The sequence below is a fragment of the Coregonus lavaretus genome (genome assembly GCF_964263955.1).
Source record: "Coregonus lavaretus genome assembly, chromosome: 3".
In the NCBI taxonomy this organism is placed as follows: domain Eukaryota; kingdom Metazoa; phylum Chordata; class Actinopteri; order Salmoniformes; family Salmonidae; genus Coregonus; species Coregonus lavaretus.
In genome coordinates this window covers 23,368,076-23,394,117 of record NC_139990.1, presented here as the reverse complement: position 1 = coordinate 23,394,117, position 26,042 = coordinate 23,368,076, and the positions used below count along the sequence as shown (strand labels likewise).

General features: G+C 42.0%; 1 protein-coding gene across 1 annotated transcript in view; it reads right to left on the bottom strand.

The window, feature by feature from the left end:
• The window catches only part of LOC311126050 (atrial natriuretic peptide receptor 1-like), a gene marked incomplete at its 3' end in the record, with an annotated part of 120,193 nt that overhangs the window by 81,750 nt on the left and 12,401 nt on the right, over positions 1–26,042 (bottom strand). Inside the window, exon 3 of the mRNA XM_084158471.1 lies at positions 3,926–4,113. Coding sequence (XP_084014597.1) covers positions 3,926–4,113 — 188 coding nt within the window. The remainder of the gene's footprint in view (positions 1–3,925; positions 4,114–26,042) is intronic.

The following is a 26,042-nucleotide window of genomic DNA, read 5'->3' as shown; positions in this document are numbered from 1 at the left end:
TATTTGGTCAATAACTAATGTTTCTCAATGTTTCTGGCTCTCACAGATCTGTAACTTCTTCTTTAAGAGGCTCCTCTGTCCTCCACTCGTTACCTGTATTAATGGCACCTGTTTGAACTTGTTATCAGTATAAAAGACACCTGTCCACAACCTCAAACAGTCACACTCCAAACTCCACTATGCCCAAGACCAAAGAGCTGTCAAAGGACACCAGAAACAAAATTGTAGACCTGCACCAGGCTGGGAAGACTGAATCTGCAATATGTAAGCAGCTTGGTTTGAAGAAATCAACTGTGGGAGCAATTATTAGGAAATGGAAGACATACAAGACCACTGATAATCTCCCTCGATCTGGACGCAAGATCTCCCCCCGTGGGGTCAAAATGATCACAAGAACTGTGAGCAAAAATCCCAGAACCACACGGGGGGACCTAGTGAATGACCTGCAGAGAGCTGGGACCAAAGTAACAAAGCCTACCATCAGTAACACACTACGCCGCCAGGGACTCAAATCCTGCAGTGCCAGACGTGTCCCCCTGCTTAAGCCAGTACATGTCCAGGCCCGTCTGAAGTTTGCTAGAGTGCATTTGGATGATCCAGAAGAGGATTGGGAGAATGTCATATGGTCAGATGAAACCAAAATAGAATTATTTGGTAAAAACTCAACTCGTCGTGTTTGGAGGACAAAGAATGCTGAGTTGCATCCAAAGAACACCATACCTACTGTGAAGCATGGGGGTGGAAACATCATGCTTTGGGGCTGTTTTTCTGCAAAGGGACCAGGACGACTGATCCATGTAAAGGAAATAATGAATGGGGCCATGTATCGTGATATTTTGAGTGAAAACCTCCTTCCATCAGCAAGGGCATTGAAGATGAAACGTGGCTGAGTCTTTCAGCATGACAATGATCCCAAACACACCGCCCGGGCAACGAAGGAGTGGCTTCGTAAGAAGCATTTCAAGGTCCTGGAGTGGCCTAGCCAGTCTCCAGATCTCAACCCCATAGAAAATCTTTGGAGGGAGTTGAAAGTCTGTGTTGCCCAGCGACAGCCCCAAAACATCACTGCTCTAGAGGAGATCTGCATGGAGGAATGGGCCAAAATACCAGCAACAGTGTGTGAAAACCTTGTGAAGACTTACAGAAAACGTTTGACCTGTGTCATTGCCAACAAAGGGTATATAACAAAGTATTGAGAAACATTAGTTATTGACCAAATACTTATTTTCCACCATAATTTGCAAATAAATTCATTAAAAATCCTACAATTTGATTTTCTGGATTTTTTTTCTCATTTTGTCTGTCATAGTTGACGTGTACCTATGATGAAAATTACAGGCCTCTCTCATCTTTTTAAGTGGGAGAACTTGCACAATTGGTGGCTGACTAAATGCTTTTTTCCCCACTGTACTTCAACAGTATTTAACATGAGATCTTCTCTGAGCTTTACAGGAATGTGGTTCTGAATATAAAAAGCAACACCTCCACCATTGGCATTTCTGTCTTTTCTGTAAATGTTATAACATTGTAATTCTACCACTGTATCATCAAATGTATTATCTAAGTGAGTTTCAGTGATAGTCAGAATATCAATCAAATTCAATCAAATTTTATTCATAAAGCCCTTTTTACATCAGCAGATGTCACAAGGTGCTATACAGAAACCCATCTTAAAACCCCAAACAGCAAGAAATGCAGATGAATGTAATCTGTTACTAGCAAATTATTGATTTCATGAACCTTGTTTCTTAAGCTACATAGGTTAACGTGGGCTATTTTGAGCACCTTTCTTCTGGGATGCTTACTTGTTTTCATTGCTTTACTGGGAAGCTTAGCATAAGTAGATATTCTCATGTTATTTATGTTAGTGCAGGATGAGCTGCACACAGTGGACTTCCTACTAGGGCACACCGCCTCAGTGCTAACAGTATAAATCTGGTTCATAGGCACACGATTGCTGCATACAATAGCTGTAGGATCAGCAGAGGCATTCAGGGCCGTTAGAGGGACATAAATTAGGTTACTTACATTATGTCTACCAATGCCCCTGGTATAATGTACATTTGCTGAAGCATTATGACAACTCAGTGTCACAATGATAGGGAATAACTGAGCTGGGCTTGAGTCATTGATAAGTAATTGTCTCAACGTAGCCTTATAATGCTGTGAAAGGATCCAGGAACCCAAATGATTTGGGTGGATCCCATCCTCCATATAAAATCTGTTTCCAAAAGGTATCGAAATTGTCAACAAAAGTTACACCCATTGAGCTGCAATAATCACGTAGCCAGTTGTGAAGAGAAAGAATCCTGCTAAAGTGTTCAATGTCACGACTCAGAAAGGGCACAGGGCCAGATATGATGTGTCTTTTATTAGTGTCTAGCAGAGAGTCAATCAGCTCTTTAAAACTGTTCAGAGCTGCCCTTCATGATGTCATTAAAACCCACATGGACTACGATATAATCGATTTCCATGTCCTGACGTAGTACACTCGGGAGCAGTTTAGTAATGTCATTTACTCGAGCTCCGGGATAGGACATTGTTTTTGCACCAGGAATGGTCACATTTCTTACCATGGATGGAGCTTCCCAAAACAAGGAAATCCGCCCACTCCCACGCTTCACAGGATTTGGAGAACCCTTTATGGACGGGCGGGAGGCAGGATAACTTGAGCCCGTTGCTCCCGGCGCCTGGTGCAGGCCTCCGACAGATGGAGAATCCCCGCTCAATCCAAAGCAGGGACAGAAGGTTGCCGACGTCGACTTCAAAATCGTAGGAGTAGGCACTATGGCCGCAGACACAGGTACCCCCAGCGACAAATTATGTGACTTGTTAAGCAAACTTGAACTTATTTAAGCTTGCCATAACAAAGGGGTTGAATAGTTATTGCCTCAACATTTTAGCTTTTCATTTTTAATTAAAGCTGCAATATGTAACTTTTTGGGCTACCCGACCAAATTCATATAGAAATGTGAGTTATAAATCTGTCACTCACTGAAAGTCTAAGAAGCAGTAGATCTGTTCTATGTGCGCTATTTCTATGCTTCCCGTTCTTAAGTTTTGTTTTTGAGTCTTTTACTTTCGGTTTTGTACACCAGCTTCAAACTGCTGAAAATACAATATTTTTGGTTATGTTAAATATATTTCACAGTGGTTTAGATGGTACAATGATTCTCTACACTATACTTGCTTTTTTTTCTTGCTTTTTTTACATAAACTGAAATTAGGCGAACTATTCGAATTTTAGCAACCAGGAAATGACGGAGCGATTTCTGCATAGTGCATCTATAATTTGTAAAAACATAATTCCACTTTGACATTAGTGGGTATTGTTTGTAGGCCAGTTACATTAAAAAATATATTTAATCAATTTTAAATTCAGGCTGTAACACAACAAAACGTGGAAAAAGTCAGGGGGTGTGATTACGTTTGTAAGGTACTGTATATCACAGAAAAACCATGCATGTTTAGGCAACTCTCCAATTAAACTTTCTGTTTCACAACATTATCAAAATAATATAACATGCCGATACAGCTGCATGATTGAAGCCTTTTTTCTCTTATCTCTTGCTCAGTCATCACTCATTTACCCTCCCTCCCATCGTAATATCACTCATAACTACAGTACTGTATCCCACTAAATCCCTCTCCTATATCCTCTACTCATTAAATCCCCCCCTCCATTCCTCTTTTTTAGACTACCTGGTAAAAGTAGGGTTAAAAAATTATAATCTCTCATCCCTCCTTCATACCAGTCGTATCTTACTCATAACTACAGCATAATATTAAATCTGATTTTTATAGCGCTTTTCCAAGACCCAAAGACTCGGTCCCCACTAAATCCCTCACCCATACCCCTTACTCATTCTATCCTCCCTTCGTTCCTACAGACCTCCCTCATTCCTCTCTGTCATCCCCCTCTCACCCTGAAGGCCTTCTTGGCGGCGTGGTCGTCTGAGTCTCCTCTGTACCAGGGCCTAGCGGGCTGCTTCCTCAGGCTGTGGCCGAACAGGTCGATGAAGAAGAATGCATAGTCCTCCGGGGGCAGGCCCTCCCTCCAGAACTGTACCATCAGCCTCCGAAAGGTGTCCCATGAGCAGCACATGTACACCACTGAAGAAGAAGAAGAAGAAGAAGAAGAAGAAGAAGAAGAATGTATCAATGACATGTACAGTATATCAGTGGAATCTACTACTGTATGGTACTGTTTGTGTGCCACAGTGGAATTTACCAATGTGCTACTGTTTGTGTGCCCCTACAGAGGGTGGACATACCACAATAAGGGGAATTGGCTAGTACTGTTAATGGGAAATACAGGTGCACCACTGAAGAAAAGGGACATAGGTGAAAGACTGTAGCAACCACTGTGCTGCAACCTGGTCTCAGAGCATTTCGTATTCTGTATGTAAATCCGAGACACTCCATTTAGTATATGTTACGTTTCGTATGGTATGTATTAATTTGTGGATATCCATCACCCATTTCATATATGTTACGAATTACAATTCGTATTATACTAGATCAGGCACATGCACAGATAGGGCTCAACCAGTGCTCAAGCACCTGCCCGTTTGCCCTCTCTTTCTGCCTCTGTCGGTGTGTGTGTGTCTCTCCCTTTCCCTCTTTCCCACACGTCACTTCCTGTTGAGCGCAGAACACGGAACAAGGAAGTGCTCGGTTTGTTGTTTTGGAAAGTTTGTTGTTTTGGAAAGTTTTGAAAGTTTGGTTACTAGCTAGCTACCTTTTGAGTTTGGATCCCGCGACGCTGTTGGCATCAGTTGCTGGGACCGGTACTATCTGTCCAGTGATCCTGCCGACCAAGGCTGCCTATCAAGCTAGCTGGGTTTTCTTGAGGGCTTGAACTCAGCCCGGTTAGCCATTGTGGCTGGGACCGCGGATTGTCCCGGGCTTGTAGCTGTCTAGATCCCTGCTGTTTGTTGTTGTTGTTTCCAATCTTCCCTACGACCTGCCCTGTCTGGAACTACGAGGAGTAACAGCATAACCTACATTGCTACCATGACAAAGACCAAAGCCAGCGGGAGTACTGTTGAGGACAGGGGTGTCTCTCTGTCACAGGTGAATAATCTTTTAAACGAACAAAAATAGTTCTACAAACAGTTGTTACAACAACAAGAAAATAGCTTCAAGTGTTATGTCCAAATACTGGTGGAGTCAACTAATAAAATAATGAGTGACCTGACCAGAGAGGTCCAGGACCTGAAGCACAGTTTCCAGTTCTCCCAGGGTCAGTTTAATGAGTTTAAACAGGAGAACGGCAAGATGACAGCAACTGTAAATCATTGACAGAGGACATCAGTTCTGTATGTGAATCCATGATAACAATGACAGAGAAATCAGATTATCTCGAGGGACAATCAAGGCGGAACAACATGGTTGTGGACAGAATTGCAGAATCTCCACATGAGACGTGGATGGAGTCTGAAGACAAAGTGAGGGAAATAATCTCTGAGAAACTGAAGATGGACCACAGGAAGATTGAGGTGGAACGCACCCACAGGACTGGAAAACCCACCACCGGTCCAGGTGACAGGCCCAGGCCGATAGTGGTCAAGTTCCTGAGGTTCAAGGCCAAGAACTTGAAAGGAACGTACATCTTCCTCAATGACAAATCCTGCAGCTGTGCGCCAGAAGAGGAAATAACTTATCCCAGCCATGAAAGCTGCCAGAGCGCGTGGGGACATTGGTTACTGTCACGAGAATTTCTATCTCTAATACTAAACTTTGAATAATCCCCAGCGGGTGTAAGACTCTATTTAAGAATGAATTAAACAATTCTCCAGTCTGCAAGGGATCAGCATTTTTATTCAATGAGAGCACTCTGGTGCCAAAAACACACACAGCCTTTTTATATGCGTCCACACAAAGGACTTTGCTCCGCCCACCTTTAGGCAGCCTGTACATTTCCACAGTATAGAATGTTTAAATAGGACAGCTTCCTTTCTCCTGGAATGTCTGTCTCAGCTGTTTCTAACCCCCTTCTCTGTTAGCATCTTATAACTCTAACACAGTTTACACAGTCATACAGTATCGGGGTGGAACAATTTTAGTCATTACCATAAACATACAAATTCATCTATCAGTTACATCCACTATGACAGGCTCATTGTCCACCCTCCCTCCCAAAAGCCTGGAAGGGATGAGAGAGCCAAGCCTATGGGTTCGTAGCTTCAACCCTGCAGCACACACACACACACACACACACACACAACTGATTAATGCACTGCTGAATGTATATATTTTTTAACTTCCTTTGTTTGCTCTTTTCCATATTATGTCTATCTCTGATAAGCTACCCAGGAAAGGGCTGAAAATAGCCCATATTACTATATGTAGCCTTAGAAATAAGGTTAATGAAATCAATAACTTGCTAATATCAGATAACATTAATATATTAGCCATTTCTGAGACTCACTTAGATATTTCATTTGATGATACAGCAGTAGCAATACAAGGATATAACATCTATAGAAGAGACTGTAATGCTTATGGAGGAGGTGTTGCTGTATATATTCAGAGCCATATCCCTGTAATGTTTAGAGAAGATCTTATGTCAAGTGTTATTGAAGTGTTGTGGTTGCAGGTTCACCTGGCACATCTAAAGCCTTTTCTTTTGGGGTGTTCCTATAGGCCACCAAGTGCTAACAGTCAGTATTTAAATAATATGTGTGAAATGCTTGATAGTGTATTTGATGTAAACAGAGAGGTTTACTTTCTTGGGGATCTGAATTTTGACTGGTTTTCATCAAGCTGTCCGCTCAAGAGGAAGCTTCTCACTGTAACCAGTGCCTGTAATCTGGTTCAGGTTGTTAATCAACCTACCAGGGTGTTTACAAACACTACAGGAACAAGGTCATCCACATGTATTGATCACATTTTTACTAATACTGTAGAACTTTGTTCTAAAGCTGTATCCGTACCCACTGGATGCAGTGATCACAATATAGTGGCTTTATCCTGGAAAACCCAAGTTCCAAATGCTGGGCCTAAAATAATGTATAACAGATCATACAAAAGATTTTGCTGTGACTCTTATGTGGATGAAGTTAAACATATCTGTTGGTCTAATGTGATTAATAAAGGAACATCCAGACGCTGCACTTGATGAATTTATGAAATTGATAAACATGCCACCTGTTAAGAAACTGTTAGAACTGTTAAGGCTCCATTGATTGATGAGAAATTGAAAAACTGTATGGTTGAAAGAGATGGGGAAAAAGTGGCTAAAAAGTCTGGCTGCACATCCGACTGGCTGACTTACTGCAAATTGAGAAATGATGTGACTAAACTCAACAAAAAGAAGAAGAAACTGTATTATGAAGCCAAGATCAATAATATAATACTTTGGAGTACTTTAAACAGGGGCGGTGTGTTCAATAGGGCGATATGGGCGACGCACTGCCAAACGGGAAAAGGAAGGGATTTTTTTTCTAATCAATTATATCACGGCAACAGTAGTTATCAGTGTTGTAATCTAGACGTCTGATCTGCCACAGTGCCACACTGCCACTAAATGTCCAATCAGGCTAAAGTCGTGCTTCAAATGGCTCCCCCCCCTTTTGGGGCGATTTCAGTCAGGTTGAAAATCGCCCAGAAGTCTGTCATAGACTCCCATGTAAAATCTATTTTTTTCAAATTTCAGAGCTTTCAATACAATCTCTATGGGTGTCTGAGGGCTTGCACTTACGCGCTTTCGTCATACGTAACGTAACCATGAACGTAGCTAAGAAAAGACCGGGTAGCAGCCTCAATCAATTCACTACTACTATCAAAATGGCTAGGCTTCAGTGCAACTCGATTGTGTCTTTGAAAGAAGTTCCTTTTTGTCGGCGAACAAATGAAGATAAATTGGCAACGAAACAATTAGGACCTCCCAGACCAAATTTAATAATTCAACAGGTTTCTACTAAAGGCGGAAAGTCCTACACCCGAGGATTTTCCAAAAATTGGTACGAACGAAAAAATAACATTGCCACTCAACTGGATGAGGGATACAGGCTAGCTGTCCGCCGCCACAACGATGAGGTTAGTGTTGATAATCACAAGTTTACTGGAGAACTGAGACCAAGTAGAGACTTTGGACAGGGTGGATATGGTATAATAAAGGCAGTTTATTCAGAGGTAAAGATATCTGGAATCGCGTGCACGGACCCGTTCGTCAAACTCTTAGGGAGCTATACATTAAGCCCCATTACTTACCATATCAGATAAGAGAAATTGCTGCAGCTACATATATTTTACATCCTGGCCCTACATAGTTCACTATTTGCATCACTTACCAAAATATTACATGTGGTCATATATGCTTGGAAAGTGGAGATGCCATAGAACGTCAAAAAAGTAAACATTGCTGGAGACACATTGCCGTTTTGGAGAAGACATCGCGTTTGCTAGCGAAGAGATTTGTTGTGGCAAATGAACTTGGGCTGGGAATTGCCAGGAACCTCACGATAAGATATATGCATTGCGAGTCTCATGATTCTATACGTATTGCGATTCGATACTGTGATTTTATTGCGCACCATATGTCTGTTGCAGAGGGATCAGAAAGCCATGAGAACGAGTTTTGATCAGTCATGGAAATAAAAGTGCTGAAAACAAATTGGCTCCCAATGTGAAAAGATTGAGAACAAGCTATGAAGGAACAATAATGGTGTTTTGGTGCAGGTACAGCAGACTAGCGCTAAAATATTGCGATATTGTCAATACAGTATATCGTAAAGTATCACTATGTAACTCGATTTCTTTCACCCCAATCCCTCAAATTAACGGTAAATAACTGAATTGTTTGCCCCACATTTAGCTAAGATGATTAGCTAGCCAGCTAAAATGTTTTATTTAGTTAGCAGTCGCATCTACAATAGTTTACTGTCAATAACATGTCTCCAAAAATGACGTGGTGTCTCCAATTGTGTTGACATTTTACAATTGCGATGCGCATCCATGAGTATCCACTTTCTGTAGCTCAGCTGGTAGAGCACGGCGCTTGTAACGCCAAGGTAGTGGGTTCGATCCCCGGGACCACCCATACACAAAAATGTATGCACGCATGACTGTAAGTCGCTTTGGATAAAAGCGTCTGCTAAATGGCATATTATTATTATTATTATTATTATCTGAAGAGAGCCCCGAAACATTGTGTGCAGACATTTTATGCAATAAATGAAGTAGGTTGAATCTAGTAGTTCTGATCTTCTGATTGGTCCTGATGAGTTGGGCGAGGTCCCCTCCAGGCTACTGTCACTGTTGCATTGGCTCTGAGTCGGGTTCTCTGTCTTCAAATGTTCAGCCTAAGAGAGGGGATTTTTGTGTGTGTGTGTGTGTGTGTGTGTTTAACAGTGATGATGTGTGTGTGTGTGTGTGTGTGTGTGTGTGTGTGTGTGTTTAACAGTGATGATGTGTGTGTGTGTGTGTTTGTGTGTGTGTGTGTGTGTGTGTGTGTCCTCAGAGCAAGAACTCGTGAGTTGGAAGAACTGAGAGGCCTATGGCGTGGGTGTTGTCCTTGGCCACCTGCTGACAAGGCTGACAAGATAGGACCCTTTTGTCCATTGTTATTGGATAGGAACAGAACTTATAACCAGCTCCTGACCTAAATAGATCTTAGCACAACATTTTACTCAACATATCATATTCCATATTCACTATAACAAATATATTTACTACGACATTAGCAAGAACCGCCACATCCTCAGCCGGCTAATCCAGTGTGTGAAGTTTTGCGGAGTGTTTGAGTTAGCTTTGCGAGGCAAAGATGAAACTGAGGGCTCCACCAACCCTGGTAAGCCAACACTTTTGAGATCAGTCAATAAATGCTTCTGGTATTGACTTATATGCTGCCCCTGTCTTCATGTTGTTGCTGGACATATCTTTTTTAAAATGTGTGTAGGTCACCTAAATCATCAGAAAAATTGCCCCCCCTGAGAATTTTTTCAGGAGCCGCCACTGACTTTAAATGAAATGATGGGCAGAAAGACAAATTCAACTCCATCTTTCATTGAATCAGATGGCTTATTCATCACAAAACCATTTGATGTTGCCAATTATTTAAATGATTACTTCATTGGCAAAGTGGGCAAACTTAGGCAGAAAATGCCAACAACGAACAGTGAGCCATCCTACTCATGCATTAAAAAACTAATAATGAAAGAAAAGCATTGTACGTTTGAATTTTGTCAAGTTAGTGTGGGAGAGTTGGAAAAATTATTGTTATCGATCAATAATGACAAACATCCTGGCATTGACAACTCAGATGGAAAGCTACTGAGGGTGGTAGCTGACGCTATAGCCACTCTTATCTGTCATATCTTTAATCTGAGCCTAGAGGAAAGTCTTTGTCCTCAGGCCTGGAGGGAAGCCAAAGTCATTCCACTACCCAAGAGTGGTAAAGCGGCCTTTACTGGTTCTAACAGCAGACCTATCAGCTTGCTGCCAGCTCTTAGCAAACTGTTAGAAAAAATTGTGTTTGACCAAATACAATGCTATTTCTCTGTAAACAAATTAACAACAGACTTTCAGCATGCTTATAGAGAAGGGCACTCAACATGTACTGCCCTGACACAAATTACTGGTTGGTTGAAAGAAAATGACAATAAGAAGATTGTGGGAGTTGTACTGTTAGATTTCAGTGCAGCCTTTGATATTATTGACCATAACCTGTGGTTGAGAAAACGTACAGTGGGGAAAAAAAGTATTTAGTCAGCCACCAATTGTGCAAGTTCTCCCACTTAAAAAGATGAGAGATGCCTGTAATTTTAATCATAGGTACATGTCAACTATGACAGACAACTTGAGAAAAAAATATCCAGAAAATCACATTGTAGGATTTTTAATGAATTTATTTGCAAATTATGGTGGAAAATAAGTATTTGGTCAATAACAAAAGTTTCTCAATACTTTGTTATATACCCTTTGTTGGCAATGACACAGGTCAAACGTTTTCTGTAAGTCTTCACAAGGTTTTCACACACTGTTGCTGGTATTTTGGCCCATTCCTCCATGCAGATCTCCTCTAGAGCAGTGAGGTTTTGGGGCTGTTGCTGGGCAACACAGACTTTCAACTCCCTCCAAAGATTTTCTATGGGGTTGAGATCTGGAGACTGGCTAGGCCACTCCAGGACCTTGAAATGCTTCTTACGAAGCCACTCCTTCGTTGCCCGGGCGGTGTGTTTGGGATTATTGTCATGCTGAAAGACCCAGCCACGTTTCATCTTCAATGCCCTTGCTGATGGAAGGAGGTTTTCACTCAAAATCTCACGATACATGTGCCCATTCATTCTTTCCTTTACACGGATCAGTCGTCCTGGTCCCTTTGCAGAAAAACAGCCCCAAAGCATGATGTTTCCACCCCCATGCTTCACAGTAGGTATGGTGTTCTTTGGATGCAACTCAGCATTCTTTGTCCTCCAAACACGACGAGTTGAGTTTTTACCAAAAAGTTCTATTTTGGTTTCATCTGACCATATGACATTCTCCCAATCCTCTTCTGGATCATCCAAATGCACTCTAGCAAACTTCAGACGGGCCTGGACATGTACTGGCTTAAGCAGGGGGACACGTCTGGCACTGCAGGATTTGAGTCCCTGGCAGCGTAGTGTGTTACTGATGGTAGGCTTTGTTACTTTGGTCCCAGCTCTCTGCAGGTCATTCACTAGGTCCCCCCGTGTGGTTCTGGGATTTTTGCTCACCATTCTTGTGATCATTTTGACCCCACGGGGTGAGATCTTGCGTGGAGCCCCAGATCGAGGGAGATTATCAGTGGTCTTGTATGTCTTCCATTTCCTAATAATTGCTCCCACAGTTGATTTCTTCAAACCAAGCTGCTTACCTATTGCAGATTCAGTCTTCCCAGCCTGGTGCAGGTCTACAATTTTGTTTCTGGTGTCCTTTGAAAGCTCTTTGGTCTTGGCCATAGTGGAGTGTGACTGTTTGAGGTTGTGGACAGGTGTCTTTTATACTGATAACAAGTTCAAACAGGTGCCATTAATACAGGTAACGAGTGGAGGACAGAGGAGCCTCTTAAAGAAGAAGTTACAGGTCTGTGAGAGCCAGACATCTTGCTTGTTTGTAGGTGACCAAATACTTATTTTCCACCATAATTTGCAAATAAATTCATTAAAAATCCTACAATGTGATTTTCTGGAGAAAAAAAACTCAATTTGTCTGTCATAGTTGACGTGTACCTATGATGAAAATTACAGGCCTCTCTCATCTTTTTAAGTGGGAGAACTTGCACAATTGGTGGCTGACTAAATACTTTTTTTCCCCACTGTATGTGTTATGGCTTTTCAACCTCTGCCATTTGTGGATTCAGAGCTATCTACAGTGCATTTGGAAAGTATTCAGACCCCTTGACTTTTTCCACATTTTGTTACGTTACAGGCTTATTCTAAAATGGATAAAATTGTGTTCTTTCCTCATCAATCTACACACAATACCCCATAATGATAAAGCAAAAACAGGTTTTTAGAAATAAAAAAATACGGAAATATCACATTTACTTAAGTATTCAAACCCTTTACTCAGTACTTTGTTGAAGCACCGTTGGCAGCAATTACAGCCTCAAGTCTTCTTGGGTATGATGCTACAAGCTTGGCACACCTGTATTTGGGGAGTTTCTCCCTTTCTTCTCTGCAGATCCTCTCAAGCTCTGTCAGGTTGTATGGGGAGCGTCGCTGCACAACTATTTTCAGGTCTCTCCAGAGATGTTCAATCAGATTCAAGTCTGGGCTCTGGCTGGGCCACTCAAGGACATTCAGAGACTTGTCCCGAAGCCACTCCTGCATTGTCTTGGCTGTGTGCTTAGGGTAATTGTCCTGTTGGAAGGTGAACCTTCGCCCCAATCTAAGGTCCTGAGTGATCTGGAGCAGGTTTTTGTCAAGGATCTCTCTGTACTTTGCTCCGTTCATGTTTTCCACGATCCTGACTAGTCTCCCAGTCCCTGCCACTGAAAAACATCCCCACAGCATGATGCTGCCACCACCATGCTTCACCGTAGGGATGGTGCCAGGTTTCCTCCAGACATGATGCTTGGCATTCAGGCCAAAGAGTTCAATCTTGGTTTCATCAGACCAGAGAATCTTGTTTCTAATGGTCTGAGAGTCTTTAGGTCCCTTATGGCAAACTCCAAGCAGGCTGTCATGTGCCTTTTACTGAGGAGTGGCTTCCATCTGGCCACTCTAGAATAAAGGTCTGATTGGTGGAGTGCTGCAGAGATGGTTGTCCTTCTGGAAGGTTCTCCCATCTCCACAGAGGAACTCTGGAGCTCTGTCAGAGTGACCATTGGGTTCTTGGTCACTTCCTTGACCAAGGCCCTTCTCCCCCGATTGCTCAGTTTGGCTGGGCAGCCAGCTTTAGGAAGACTCTTGGTGGTTCCAAACTTCTTCCATTTAGAAATGATGGAGGCCACTATGTTCTTGGGGACCTTCAATGCTGCAGACATTTTTTGGTACCCTTCCCTAGATCTGTGCCTTTACACAATCCTATGTCGGAGCTCTACGGACAATTCCTTCGACCTCATGGCTTGGTTTTTCTCTGACATGCACTGTCAGCTGTTGGACCTTAGACAGGTGTGTGCCTTTCCAAATCATGTCCAATCAATTTAATTTACCACAGGTGGACTCCAATCAAGTTGTAGAAACATCTCAAGGATGATCAATGGAAACAGGATGCACCTGAGCTCAATTTCGAGTCTCATAGAAAAGGGTCTGAATACTTAAATACTTATATATTTTTGTTTATATTTGCAGAAATGTCTAAAAACCTGTTTTCGCTTTGTCAATATGGGGTATTGTGTTTAGATTGATGAGGGAAATTATTAATTTAATCAATTAAACTAACTATGTTTCCCCTTTTATCTGTTGATTAAATGTTGGAGTAGAGAACACATGATATTGTGTGACTCAAAATGGGTCAAAATTCTACAAAGATCCAGAAAAAAACGACCTTGTGCATTTCAGGTAAAATAACAACCAAATATTTATATCCCAGGACAAATTGGCTAGCAACAGCAAGCTAGCTAGCTAAATGTCCATGAATGTTTAATGTGTTTTGACCTGTCCCCAAATTAATATAGTAGGTTCAGAGTTCGTTCTGATATTTCAACCTGCGCATCTGGTGTACAAAATCAACACGCGGACGCACGCGCGTACCCGGTCTAGACAGCATGTAATAAAGAGATGCTCTGCTTTTTTGACACCACACTCCACAAAGCAAGTCCTGCAGGCTCTATTTTGATCTTATCTTGATTATTGTCCAGTCATATGGTCAAGTGCTACAACGAAAGACCTAATTAAGCTGCAGCTGGCCCAATATTAATACTATGCATGCCAGTCTCTCTTGGCTAAGAGTTGAGGAAAGACTGACTGCGTCACTTATTGTTTTTATAAGAAACATTCATGTGTTGGAAATTCCAAATTGTTTGCATTGTCAACTTACACACAGCACTGACACACACACTTACCCCACCAGACATGCCACCTGGGGTCTTTTCACAGTCCCCAGGTCCAGAACAAATTCAAGGAAACGTACAGTACTATACAGTGCCATGAGTGCATGGAACTCCCTCCCATCTTATATAGCGCAAGTGAAAAACAAACCTAGTTTAAAAACAAATAAAGCAACACCTCACAGCACAACGCCTCTGTCTCATGTCACTTACTTGTTGTGTGTATGTACTGACATGTATGTGGAACTCATAGATGCGCACACACACACGCGCACACACACACACACACACACTAAATGTTCATGTTTTTAAATATATGTAAATTGTAAAGTATTTTGTCTGTAATGTATTTTTCGTTATGTGTCGGACCCCAGTAAGACTAGCTGTCGCCATTGTTGGTGGCACCACCCCATGATTTGGTTGGATCCAAATCATGAGTAATCATCTTATAAAGTAATTCAGGGCTCAACATACAGGGCTGCCCGCTGGCCGGGGAGGTTTAGGAAACCCTCCGGGCCAGTTGATTATCTCTGTCAGTGGCCCGCTTGTGCCAGTAAAAACAATATTGTAATAATGCTATTTTAACCAAAGCTATATCATTGATTAATAAACAGATGGATTCCCGAAGCTGTTCCTTCGTTATGTCGATTATTTATCACACGTGCGCTGCACACATATAGTCTATAGATCAGGGGTGTCAAACGTACGGCCCGCGGGCCGGATCAGGCCCGCAAACGGGTTTAATCCGGCCCGCGAGATGATTTTGAAAAACATATTTATAAAAATGCGCTGCAATTTTTCAATAAAATAAACTGCTGTTCCAATTGCGTCCACTGGATGGCGCAATAGCAATTGTGTTAAGCAAGCAAACTGTTTATACCGGGGCAGAGCAAGTAGGTCAAGCACGTGCAGCCAATGAGCTACTTTGTTTTGCCCGCGATATTTATTACGGCTTCTACTTTTAACATTATGTGCTTTGGCACCCTCATTGCCCCAATATGTCTCTGTCAAAAAAGAGAAAAGTGGACGCAGAGTGCAGAGTGTTCCAATAAAAATGGTCATCCTATTTAATCACGGAATTGAATGGGAAAGCTGTATGTTTGGTGTGTTCAGAGCATGTTGCAGTGCTGAAAGAATATAACCTTCGTCGCCACTATGTGAGTCTTCATGCCGACAAATATGACAACTTTCAAGGACAGCGGAGATGAGAGAAGGTGAATGAACTGTTGGCGGGTCTGAAGAAACAGCAGTCTGTGTTTACTCACAGTTTACTCATCAGTGACGCTGCAGTGAAAGCTAGCTACCTCATTGCTAATGAAATCGCAGTGGCTTCAAAACCATTTAGTGAGGGTGAATTTGTAAAAACATGCATGATGAAGGCAGCGGAGATTGTGTGCCCTGAAAAGCGGCAGGCTTTTGCAAATATCAGCCTGACAAGAAACACAGTTGCAGACAGGATTTCCGATCTTTCAGTGGATTTGGACAGCCAGTTGAAGCAAAAAGTAAAGTCATTTATTGCGTTTTCGGTTGCAATTGATGAAAGCACGGACATTACAGATGTTGCACAACTGGCCATTTTTTCATCCGCGGAGTTGATGACACATTGACCGTCACCGAGGAGTTCGTGGAGTTGGTGCCGATGACAGATACAACGACAGCAGCTGATATTTTTACCGCACTCGTCGGCGCACTGGACAGGGTCGGAGTGGACTGGTCCCGCGCTGTCAGCCTGGCTACAGATGGTGCGCCCTCAATGATCGGGAAAAAAAGCAGGCGTTGTGACAAAGTTCAGAGAGAAAGTGCAATCTGCAAATGGAGGACGTGATTTTTTGACTTTTCACTGTATTTTGCACCAGGAGGCTTTGTGTTGCAAGTCATTAAAGATGGATAACGTCATGAAGGTGGTCATCCAAACTTAATTTCATCCGATCCAGAAGCCTGAATCACCGTCAGTTTGACAGCCTTGTCAGAGAGAAAGACCACATCTATGGCCTGCCATACCACACTGAGGTAAGATGGTTAAGCCGAGGTGCTGTGCTGAGGCGTTTCTTTGATTTACGAGAAGAAATTGAACAGTTCATGGAAGAAAAGGGCAAACCAGTGTTAGAATTTCATTCCGCAGAATGGATGCCGGACCTTGCATTTATGGTGGATGTTACAGAGCACCTGAATAACTTGAACAAACAGCTGCAAGGGCGCAACAAAGTTGTCACGCAGTATTATGACAGCATACGTTCTTTCAAGTTGAAGCTGTCATTGTGGGAGACGCAACTTGCCGGTGGTGATGCAGCTCACTTCCCCTGTCTGAAAAATGTGTGCGCGACCCAACATGTGGCAGACATGAAGCGGTTCAAAGATAAAATAACTGGACTGTTACGGGAGTTTGAGCAACGCTTTCAGATTTATGTTTATATGTTTTTATGTTGATGTGCTATTGTTTTTAATTGATTTTATTTTATTTGTATATTTAACCTATTCTTGACTCTGTGGTTCTTGCACTTGTTTGGGGAACAGGATTTCATTATTTTTATCTACATTTCTGCCTGAGAAATGACACACTGTCCTCAGGCTCCAGCTTTATGTTGTATGTTGATCGTATTAAAACAAAGAAAACAATCTGAAGTTGTTGTTTTTAAGTTATATATACCATGATTTTTCCGGTCCGGCCCACTTGGGAATAGATTTTCCTACATGTGGCCCCTGAGCTAAAATGAGTTTGACACCCCTGCTCTAGATAATATGTCGGGCAGAGAGAGCACCAGCTCTTTCACAGCTGGATGTTGCGTGGAGCAGCTCTCCGAAGACTGACAGCAGTAGGGGTAGGAAAGCAGTAGGAAAAAGATGTTCCAAGTTATGATATCTACCAGTAAATGGAATAGCCTACCTTGAACATTTCCACTAGGCTATTTGGTCCTTGAAAAATAATAAGTTATGGTAGCCTACTTAGAAGTTCTACTGCTCCAATATAATTATTCAGTGATTTAATTTCTGATCAGTTTTTATGAGAGATGTAGCCACTTTCGTTGTTTCCCACCATTTCAATTTAAGTGTGTTGCGTTAGTCTGTAGCGCTTGTTGCGGTAAAACCATGTGCGGTTGTTCAGAGCAACACAACATTGAATGTTGGCTTCAACTTGTTTTCATCTAACACATCCAAGAAGGAATGCATGATTCAATATATTTTGATGTGCAGCCTAATCCAGTGATTGTCATGGATTTTGGGTTGACAATTAGACTATAGTTGCTTTATTTTACTGTCAAAATACACTACATGACCAATAGTATGTGGACACCTGCTCATCGAACATCTCATTTCAAAACCATGGGCATTAATATGGAGTTGGTTCCCCCTTTGCTGCTATAACAGCCTCCACTCTTCTGGGAATGCTTTCCACTAGATGTTGCGGGGACTTGCATCCAATCAGCCACAAGCATTAGTGAAGTCGGGCACTGATGTTGGGCGATTAGGCCTGGCTCACAGCCGGCGTTCCAATTCATCCCAAAGGTGTTCGATGGGGTTGAGGTCAGGGCTCTGTGCAGGCCAGTCAAGTTCTTCCACACCGATCTCAATAAACCATTTCTGTATGGACCTCGCTTTGTGCATGGGGGAATTGTCATGCTGAAACAAGAAAGGGCCTTCCCCAAACTGTTGCCACAAAGTTGGAAGCACAGAATCATCTAGAATGTCATTGTATGCTGTAGCATTAAGATTTCCCCCTCACTGGAACTAAGGGGCCCAGCCCAAACCATAAAAAACAGCCAAGACCATTATTCCTCCTCCACCAAACTTTACAGTTGGCACAATACATTCGGGCAGGTAGCGTTCTCCTGGCATCCGCCAAACCCAGATTTGTCCGTCGGACTGCCAGATGGTGAAGCGTGATTCATCACTCCAGAGAACGCGATTCCACTGCTCCAGAGTCCAATGGCGGCGAGCTTCACACCACTCCAGCCGATGCTTGGCATTGTGCATGGTGATCTTAGACTTGTGTGCGGCTGCTCGGCCATGGAAACAAGTATTTGCAGTAATCAGTCTAGTAACACAAGGCTAGTCCAAAGTTACTCTTACTGAAGCATGTATATACAGTGGGGAGAACAAGTATTTGATACACTGCCGATTTTGCAGGTTTTCCTACTTACAAAGCATGTAGAGGTCTGTAATTTTTATCATAGGTACACTTCAACTGTGAGAGACGGACAAATCTGAGTGGAGGCTGTTATAGCAGCAAAGGGGGAACCAACTCCATATTAATGCCCATGGTTTTGAAATGAGATGTTCGATGAGCAGGTGTCCACATACTATTGGTCATGTAGTGTATTTTGACAGTAAAATAAAGCAACTATAGTCTAATTGTCAACCCAAAATCCATGACAATCACTGGATTAGGCTGCACATCAAAATATATTGAATCATGCATTCCTTCTTGGATGTGTTAGATGAAAACAAGTTGAAGCCAACATTCAATGTTGTGTTGCTCTGAACAACCGCACATGGTTTTACCGCAACAAGCGCTACAGACTAGTGTGTTACTAATGGTTTTCTTTGAGACTGTGGTCCCAGCTCTCTTCAGGTCATTGACCAGGTCCTGCCATGTAGTTCTGGGCTGATCCCTCACCTTCCTCATGATCATTGATGCCCCACGAGGTGAGATCTTGCATGGAGCCCCAGACCGAGGGTGATTGACCGTCATCTTGAACTTCTTCCATTTTCTAATAATTGCGCCAACAGTTGTTGCCTTCTCACCAAGCTGCTTGCCTATTGTCCTGTAGCCCATCCCAGCCTTGTGCAGGTCTACAATTTTATCCCTGATGTCCTTACACAGCTCTCTGGTCTTGGCCATTGTGGAGAGGTTGGAGTCTGTTTGATTGAGTGTGTGGACAGGTGTCTTTTATACAGGTAACGAGTTCAAACAGGTGCAGTTAATACAGGTAATGAGTGGAAAACAGGAGGGCTTCTTAAAGAAAAACTAACAGGTCTATGAGAGCCGGAATTCTTACTGGTTGGTAGGTGATCAAATACTTATGTCATGCAATAAAATGCAAATTAATTATGTGATGTTCTGGATTTTTTCGCCTGTGTTTGTGTCTCTTCACAATCCCCGCTGTTCCATAAGGTGTATTTTTTATCTGTTTTTTCAAACTGATTCTACTGCTTGCATCAGTTAATTGATGTGGAATAGAGTTCCATGTAGTCATGGCTCTATGTAGTACTGTGCGCCTCCCATAGTCTGTTCTGGACTTGGGGACTGTGAAGAGACCTCTGGTGGCATGTCTTGTGGGGTATGCATGGGTGCATTCAACGTGTCAATACCTCTCACAAATACAAGTAGTGATGAGGTCAATCTCTCCTCCACTTTGAGCCAGGAGAGATTTACATGCATATTATGAATGTTAGCTCTCTGTGTACATCCAAGGGCCAGCCCTGCTGCCCTGTTCTGAGCCAATTGCAATTTTCCTAAGTCCCTCTTTGTGGCACCTGACCACATGACTGAACAGTAGTCCAGGTGTAACAAAACAGGGGCCTGTAGGACCTGCCTTGTTGATAGTGATGTTAAGAAGGTAGAGCTGCACTTTATTATGGACAGACTTCTCCCCATCTTAGCTACTGTTGTATTAATATGTTTTGACCATGACAGTTTACAATCCAGGGTTACTCCAAGCAGCTTAGTCACCTCAACTTGCTCAATTTCCACATTATTAATTACACAATTTAGTTGAGGTTTAGGGTTTAGTGAATGATGTGTCCCAAATACAATGCTTTTAGTTTTTGAAATATTTAAGACTAACTTATTCCTTGCCACACATTCTGAAACTAACTGCAGCACTTTGTTAAGTGTTGCAGTCATTTCAGTCGCTGTAGTAGCTGATGTGTATAGTGTTGTGTCATCTGCATACATAGACACATTGACTTTACTCAAAGCCAGTTGAATGTCGTTGGTAAAGATTGAAAAAAGTAAGGGGCCTAGACAGCAGCCTTGGGGAATTCCTGATTCTACCTGGATTATGTTGGAGAGGCTTCCATGAAAGAACACCCTCTGTGTTCTGTTAGACAGGTAACTCTTTATCCACAATATAGCAGGGGGTGTAAAGCCATAACACATACGTTTTTCCAGAAGCAGACTATGATCTATAATGTCAAAAGCCGCACTGAAAAAACATCAATTTCTCTCAGCCAATCATCAGTCATTTGTGTAAGTGCTGTGCTTGTTGAATGTCCTTCCCTATAAGCGTGCTGAAAGTCTGTTGTCAATTTGTCAATACAGTTGCGATACAATACAGGTGAGGAGATAGGACGAGAGGAATCAAGGAAAGACAAAGTGTCACGACTTCCGCCGAGGCTGCCTCCCCTCCTTGTTCGGGTAGGTTTCGGCGTTCGGCGTCACCAGCTTACTAGCTACTGCCGATCCATTTATCATCACTCCATTTGTCTTGTCTTCAATCACACACACCTGGTCCTTATTCCATCATTAGTCATTGTATAAGTGTTCCATCTGCTTCCTTGTCTGTGTGGGTGACTGTTTATTGTGGAGGTTAGTGAAGCTCGGTGGAGCTCGTGTATTTTGTATCGACGGGAGTATTTCCCATATGCGTTGTATTTTCCAGTGCGCCTGTTTTGTGCCCTGGAGTGTGTTTGACGCATTTCTGCGTAAACCTTTATTTTGCGGATTAAAGCCTGTTATTCTGTGATTTACCCTCCTGCGCCTGACTCCTTCAACACCACCTCATCACACAAAGTGAGACAAAGCCGTAGTAGCCATCGTGTTGTGATGTAACCCCCCCTGAGAACTAAAGTACTGTTATCCTAGCCCAACCAAGGTCATGGTTTTGGTAGGATAATGGGTACTGCTTTGTGGGTATGAAGTACTGTTGTGGACAGGGGTTGCATCCTAGGTCAGCCATACAGGGATTGTTACACCCACACCAATGATAAAGGACATCAGCTTCAGCTGCAAATCTCTGCAATATCATCAGACAAAATGAGAGTGAGTGACAACCAAATAAAACAGACAAACAGGGAATGTTCAATGACCAAAATATACACTGTACTTAATTCAAAGAATCAACATTTTATTTCATTTCATACAAAGAACGCCTATGTAAATGGTTAGTGGGTTTAGACATCCATCTTACTCCAAAACAACAGATGATTGAATAGTTAAATCAATAGTGTCTAATACAATTAATAATCAGAATGGCAGGGCTGGGCTGGACCAGAAACCTGCACACCCAGTAGCTAGATCTCCATGCATGTTCTAGGTTTATGCATTGTTACTTTTAACAGTATTTTTGTAGTCCTGCAACCAATTCTAAAGTAAACCAATAGCATATATAGCCCATTGTAGATACAGTGCCTTTAGAAAGTATTCACACCCCTTGACGTTTTCCACATTTTGTTGTGTTACAAAGTGAGATTAAAATGGATTTAATTGTAATTTCTTTGTTAACAATCTACAAAAACGAATATATCTTGATTAGATAAGTATTCAACCTCCCATAGTCAATACATGTTAGAATCACCTTTGGCAGCTATTAAAGCTGTGAGTCTTTCTGGGTAAGTCTCCAAGAGCTTTGCATATCTGGACTGTACAATATTTGCACAATATTCTTTTTTTTATTCTTCAAGCTCTGTCAAGTTCATTATTGATCATTGCTAGACAGCTATGTTCAAGTCTTGCCATAGATTTTCAAGCCGATTTAAGCCAAAACTGTAACTAAGCCTATCAGGAACGTTCAATGTCGTCTTGGTAAGCAACTCCAGTGTATATTTGGCCTTATGTTTAGGTTATTATCCTGCTGAAAGGCAAATGTCTCCCAGTGTCTGTTGGAAACCAGACTGAACCAGGTTTTGCTCTAGGATTTTGCCTGTGCTTAGCTCTATTCCGTTTATTTTCATCATAAAGAACTCCCTTGCCAATGACAAGCATACCCATAACATGATGCAGACACCACCATGCTTGAAAATATGGAGAGTAGTTCTCAGTGATGTATTGTACTGGATTTACCCCAAACATAACGCTTTGTATTTAGGACATAAAGTTGATTTCTTTACCAGATTTGTTTGCAGTTTTACTTTAGTGCCTTAATACAAACAATATGTATGTTTCTACATTTGTGTATTCTGTACAGACTTCCTTCTTTTCACTCTGTCAATTAGGTTAGTATTGTGGAGTAACTACAATGTTGTTGATCCATCCTCAGTTTTCTCCTATCACAGTCATTTAACTCTGTAACTGTTTTAAAGTTACCATTGGCCTCATGGTGAAATCCCTGAGCGGTTTCCATCCTCTCCGGCAACTGAGTTAAGAAGGATGCCTGTATCTTTGGAGTGACTGGGTGTATTGATACACCATCCAAAGTGTAATTAATAACTTCACCATGCTTAAAGGGATATTTAATGTCTGCTTTTTCTTTTTTTTACCCATCTACCAATAGGGGCCCTTCTTTGCGAGGCATTGGAAAACCTCCCTGATCTTTATGGTTGAATCTGTGTTTGAAATTCACTGCTCAAATGAGGGACCTTACAGATAATTGTATTTGTGGGGTACAGGGATGAGGCAGTCATGCAATTTATTATGTGACTTGTTAAGCAAATTTGTACTCTTGAACATATTTAGGCTTTCCATAACAAAGGGGTTGAATACTTATTGATTCAAGACATTTAAGCTTTTCATTTTTAATTAACTAGTAAAATGTAATTACACTTTGACATTATGGGGTATTGTGTGTAGGCTAGTGACACAAAATCTCAATTGAATCCATTTTAAATGTATGCTGCAACACAACAAAATGTGAAAGAAGTCAAGGGGTGTGAATACTTTCTGAAGGCACTGTATGTGAGAATGCTGTTCAGTGACTACAGTTCAGCATTCAACACTATTGTTCCCTCCAAGTGCGACATCAAGCTCAAAGCCTGGGTTCCTGACGGGCAAACCACATTCTGTGAGGATTGGCAACAACACCTCCTCCACACTGACTCTTAACACAGGGCCCCCCCAGGGGTGTGTCCTCAGTCCTCTGCTGTACTCCCTGTTCACCCACAACTGCATGGCTTTGCACGACACCAACTCCATCATCAAGTTTGCTGACAACACCACGGATGTAGGCCTGATAACAAACAACGACGAGTCAGCCTATAGGGAGGAGGTAAGTGAACTGCTATTGTGATGTCATGACAACAACCTCTCCCTCAACGTCAGCAAGACAAAGGAGTTGATTGTCCAAATCAACGGGACTGCAGTAGAGAGAGTTCCTTGGCATCCACATCACCGAGGACTTGTCATGGACCAACAACACCACCACTCTTGTTAAGAGAGCGCAACAGCATCTCTACTTCCTAAGGCGGCTGAAGAAATTCAGCATGCCGCCCCGGGTCCTCTCCAAATACTACCACTGCACCATCGAGAGCGTCCTGACCAGTCACGGTCTGGTACGGAAATTGCTCCATCCATGACCGCAAGGCCCTCCAGTGGGTGGTGAAGATGACCCAGTACATCACTGGGACCGTGCTACCACCCATCCACGACATACAGTGCCTTCGGAAAGTATTCAGACCCTTTGACCTTTTCCACATTTTGTTAGGTTACAGCCTTATTCTAAAATAGATAAAATTGTTTTTTTATATACATTTGCACAAATTTGAACTGGACTGACCACATTCTCTGATTCTCCGCACCTTAGCACACATGCTCACTCATGCACACACCCACACAGACATATAGACACACACACACACACATATATACATTCATGTTACACACACATCACAACCCCTTCTACCAGACTCTTATTATACGGCTCAATTTATGCACTTGCCCCCATCCCCCCTTCCCCATTACATGTGTAAATATTGGACTATAAATTGTGCCTTCCTGTATTATGCTTATGCAAAAAATAGCTATTCTACTGCCATTTACTTTGTGTTCGTATTCTTATCTTTTATGCTTTCTTATTGTTGTTGCATTGTCGAGAAGCGTAACCCGTACATACGAGTAATAAAACTTGAAACTGAAAGTGAAAGTGAAGTTACCTAGAATAGATGGTTAACTTGATAAACAACTAACCTGTGTGCTACACATCATCCATGCAGGCAATGCAGCCCGCTGCGATGCTTCTTTGGGAAATCTATAAACATTCATTCTCAATTTGTCCCCGGTCGTAAGGACCATCACACCTGTCAATACTATGGTCAACATTTTAACCTTAAGAAAACAACTACACTAAGTTAGGTACTGTAGCTTAGCTAGCTGTTTACAGCCATGACGGAACAGCTGTTGTTTACAAAGTTCTTTGGGGTTCCAGGGTTCACTTCCACTCCTCCTCAAAAAGCAGTTAAAAAGGTCTATAGAAGCATTGGGCTTCATTTATACGTTTATATAAATATAACCATGGATATCATAATGCACTCTGTTACAGAAAATCTCAATATGGGAAACACCAGTTGATTTGAAAGCCAGGCAGCCACATCATAAATTGCTGGGGAAAGACAATATGCCTATCAATGAAATACGTCAACAAATTTTAAGGCAAAACACATCCTAAACAATAGTATGTTTTGGTAACTCTAGATGGAATATATTTTGAAAGAAAGGTAGACTAGGACAAACTTGCAGACAGCAGTTTTTTTTCCTGTATTAAAAATTATCTGAATGGTCATCCATGGTTAAGTGGCACCATTTTTGGCAATTATCTGTGATGGCTGATACAAAAATGTGCTCCTAACACATTGAAAAGCTGAATCATTCATTCACTTAACGCTGTTGAGACACACTTGTCACACTCCGATAGCTAAAGGCATTAAGCTCTGCCCTCCGTTTACACTGGCTCACACTTGATCAGCCGGCACCTGCCGAGAAGAAGAAGCTATAAGTCTAAAGAAGACTCAAAACACTGAAAATAGCTCTCTTCACCACACAAGTAGCAAGTTTTCACAAACTTCGTTCTTATACAACCAGACCTGGCTTCAGATGGTATAGTATTTGCTGTCTTTAAAATACTTTGGCTGCACTTGATTGCACTTGTCTGGCTAAATGGAATAGTCCCAAAAGTACAAACCCCATCAATCTGGCATTGCAGGCATGATCAATCGTCTTTTCTTTTTTTTTGCTCATCAAGCGAAGAGTTTTCTATGGAGGTCAATGAGAGTGTTGAATTTGGTTAACAAAAAATGTAATTGCTTATTTGCTACGTGTGGCTTATTTGATCGAATAGAAGTTTCGTAATGATTAGGTTGTTACGAGTGTACTGATATAAGTAGGACATGTGACATCCCGGCAACTTTGAGAAAAAACACTTTATATCAGAGTTTTGCCTGGTCGTCACTAGTTACCAATGCCACAAAGTCATAAACCCGCCTATTTCTACAATTTATCTTCTTAAAATTTGATTTTAAACCTAACCACACTGCTAACCTTATCCCTAACCCTAACCTTAAATTAAGACCAAAAAGCAAATAGTTGTTTTCATGAAATGTTACGAAATAGCCAATTTTGACATTGTGCCTGTTGTTCACACGCGTTTCTGCCCTCTCATTGGCTAGAATGGTCCCACCTGATCTTGCCTCCTCCCTACTGCCTTCCATTTTT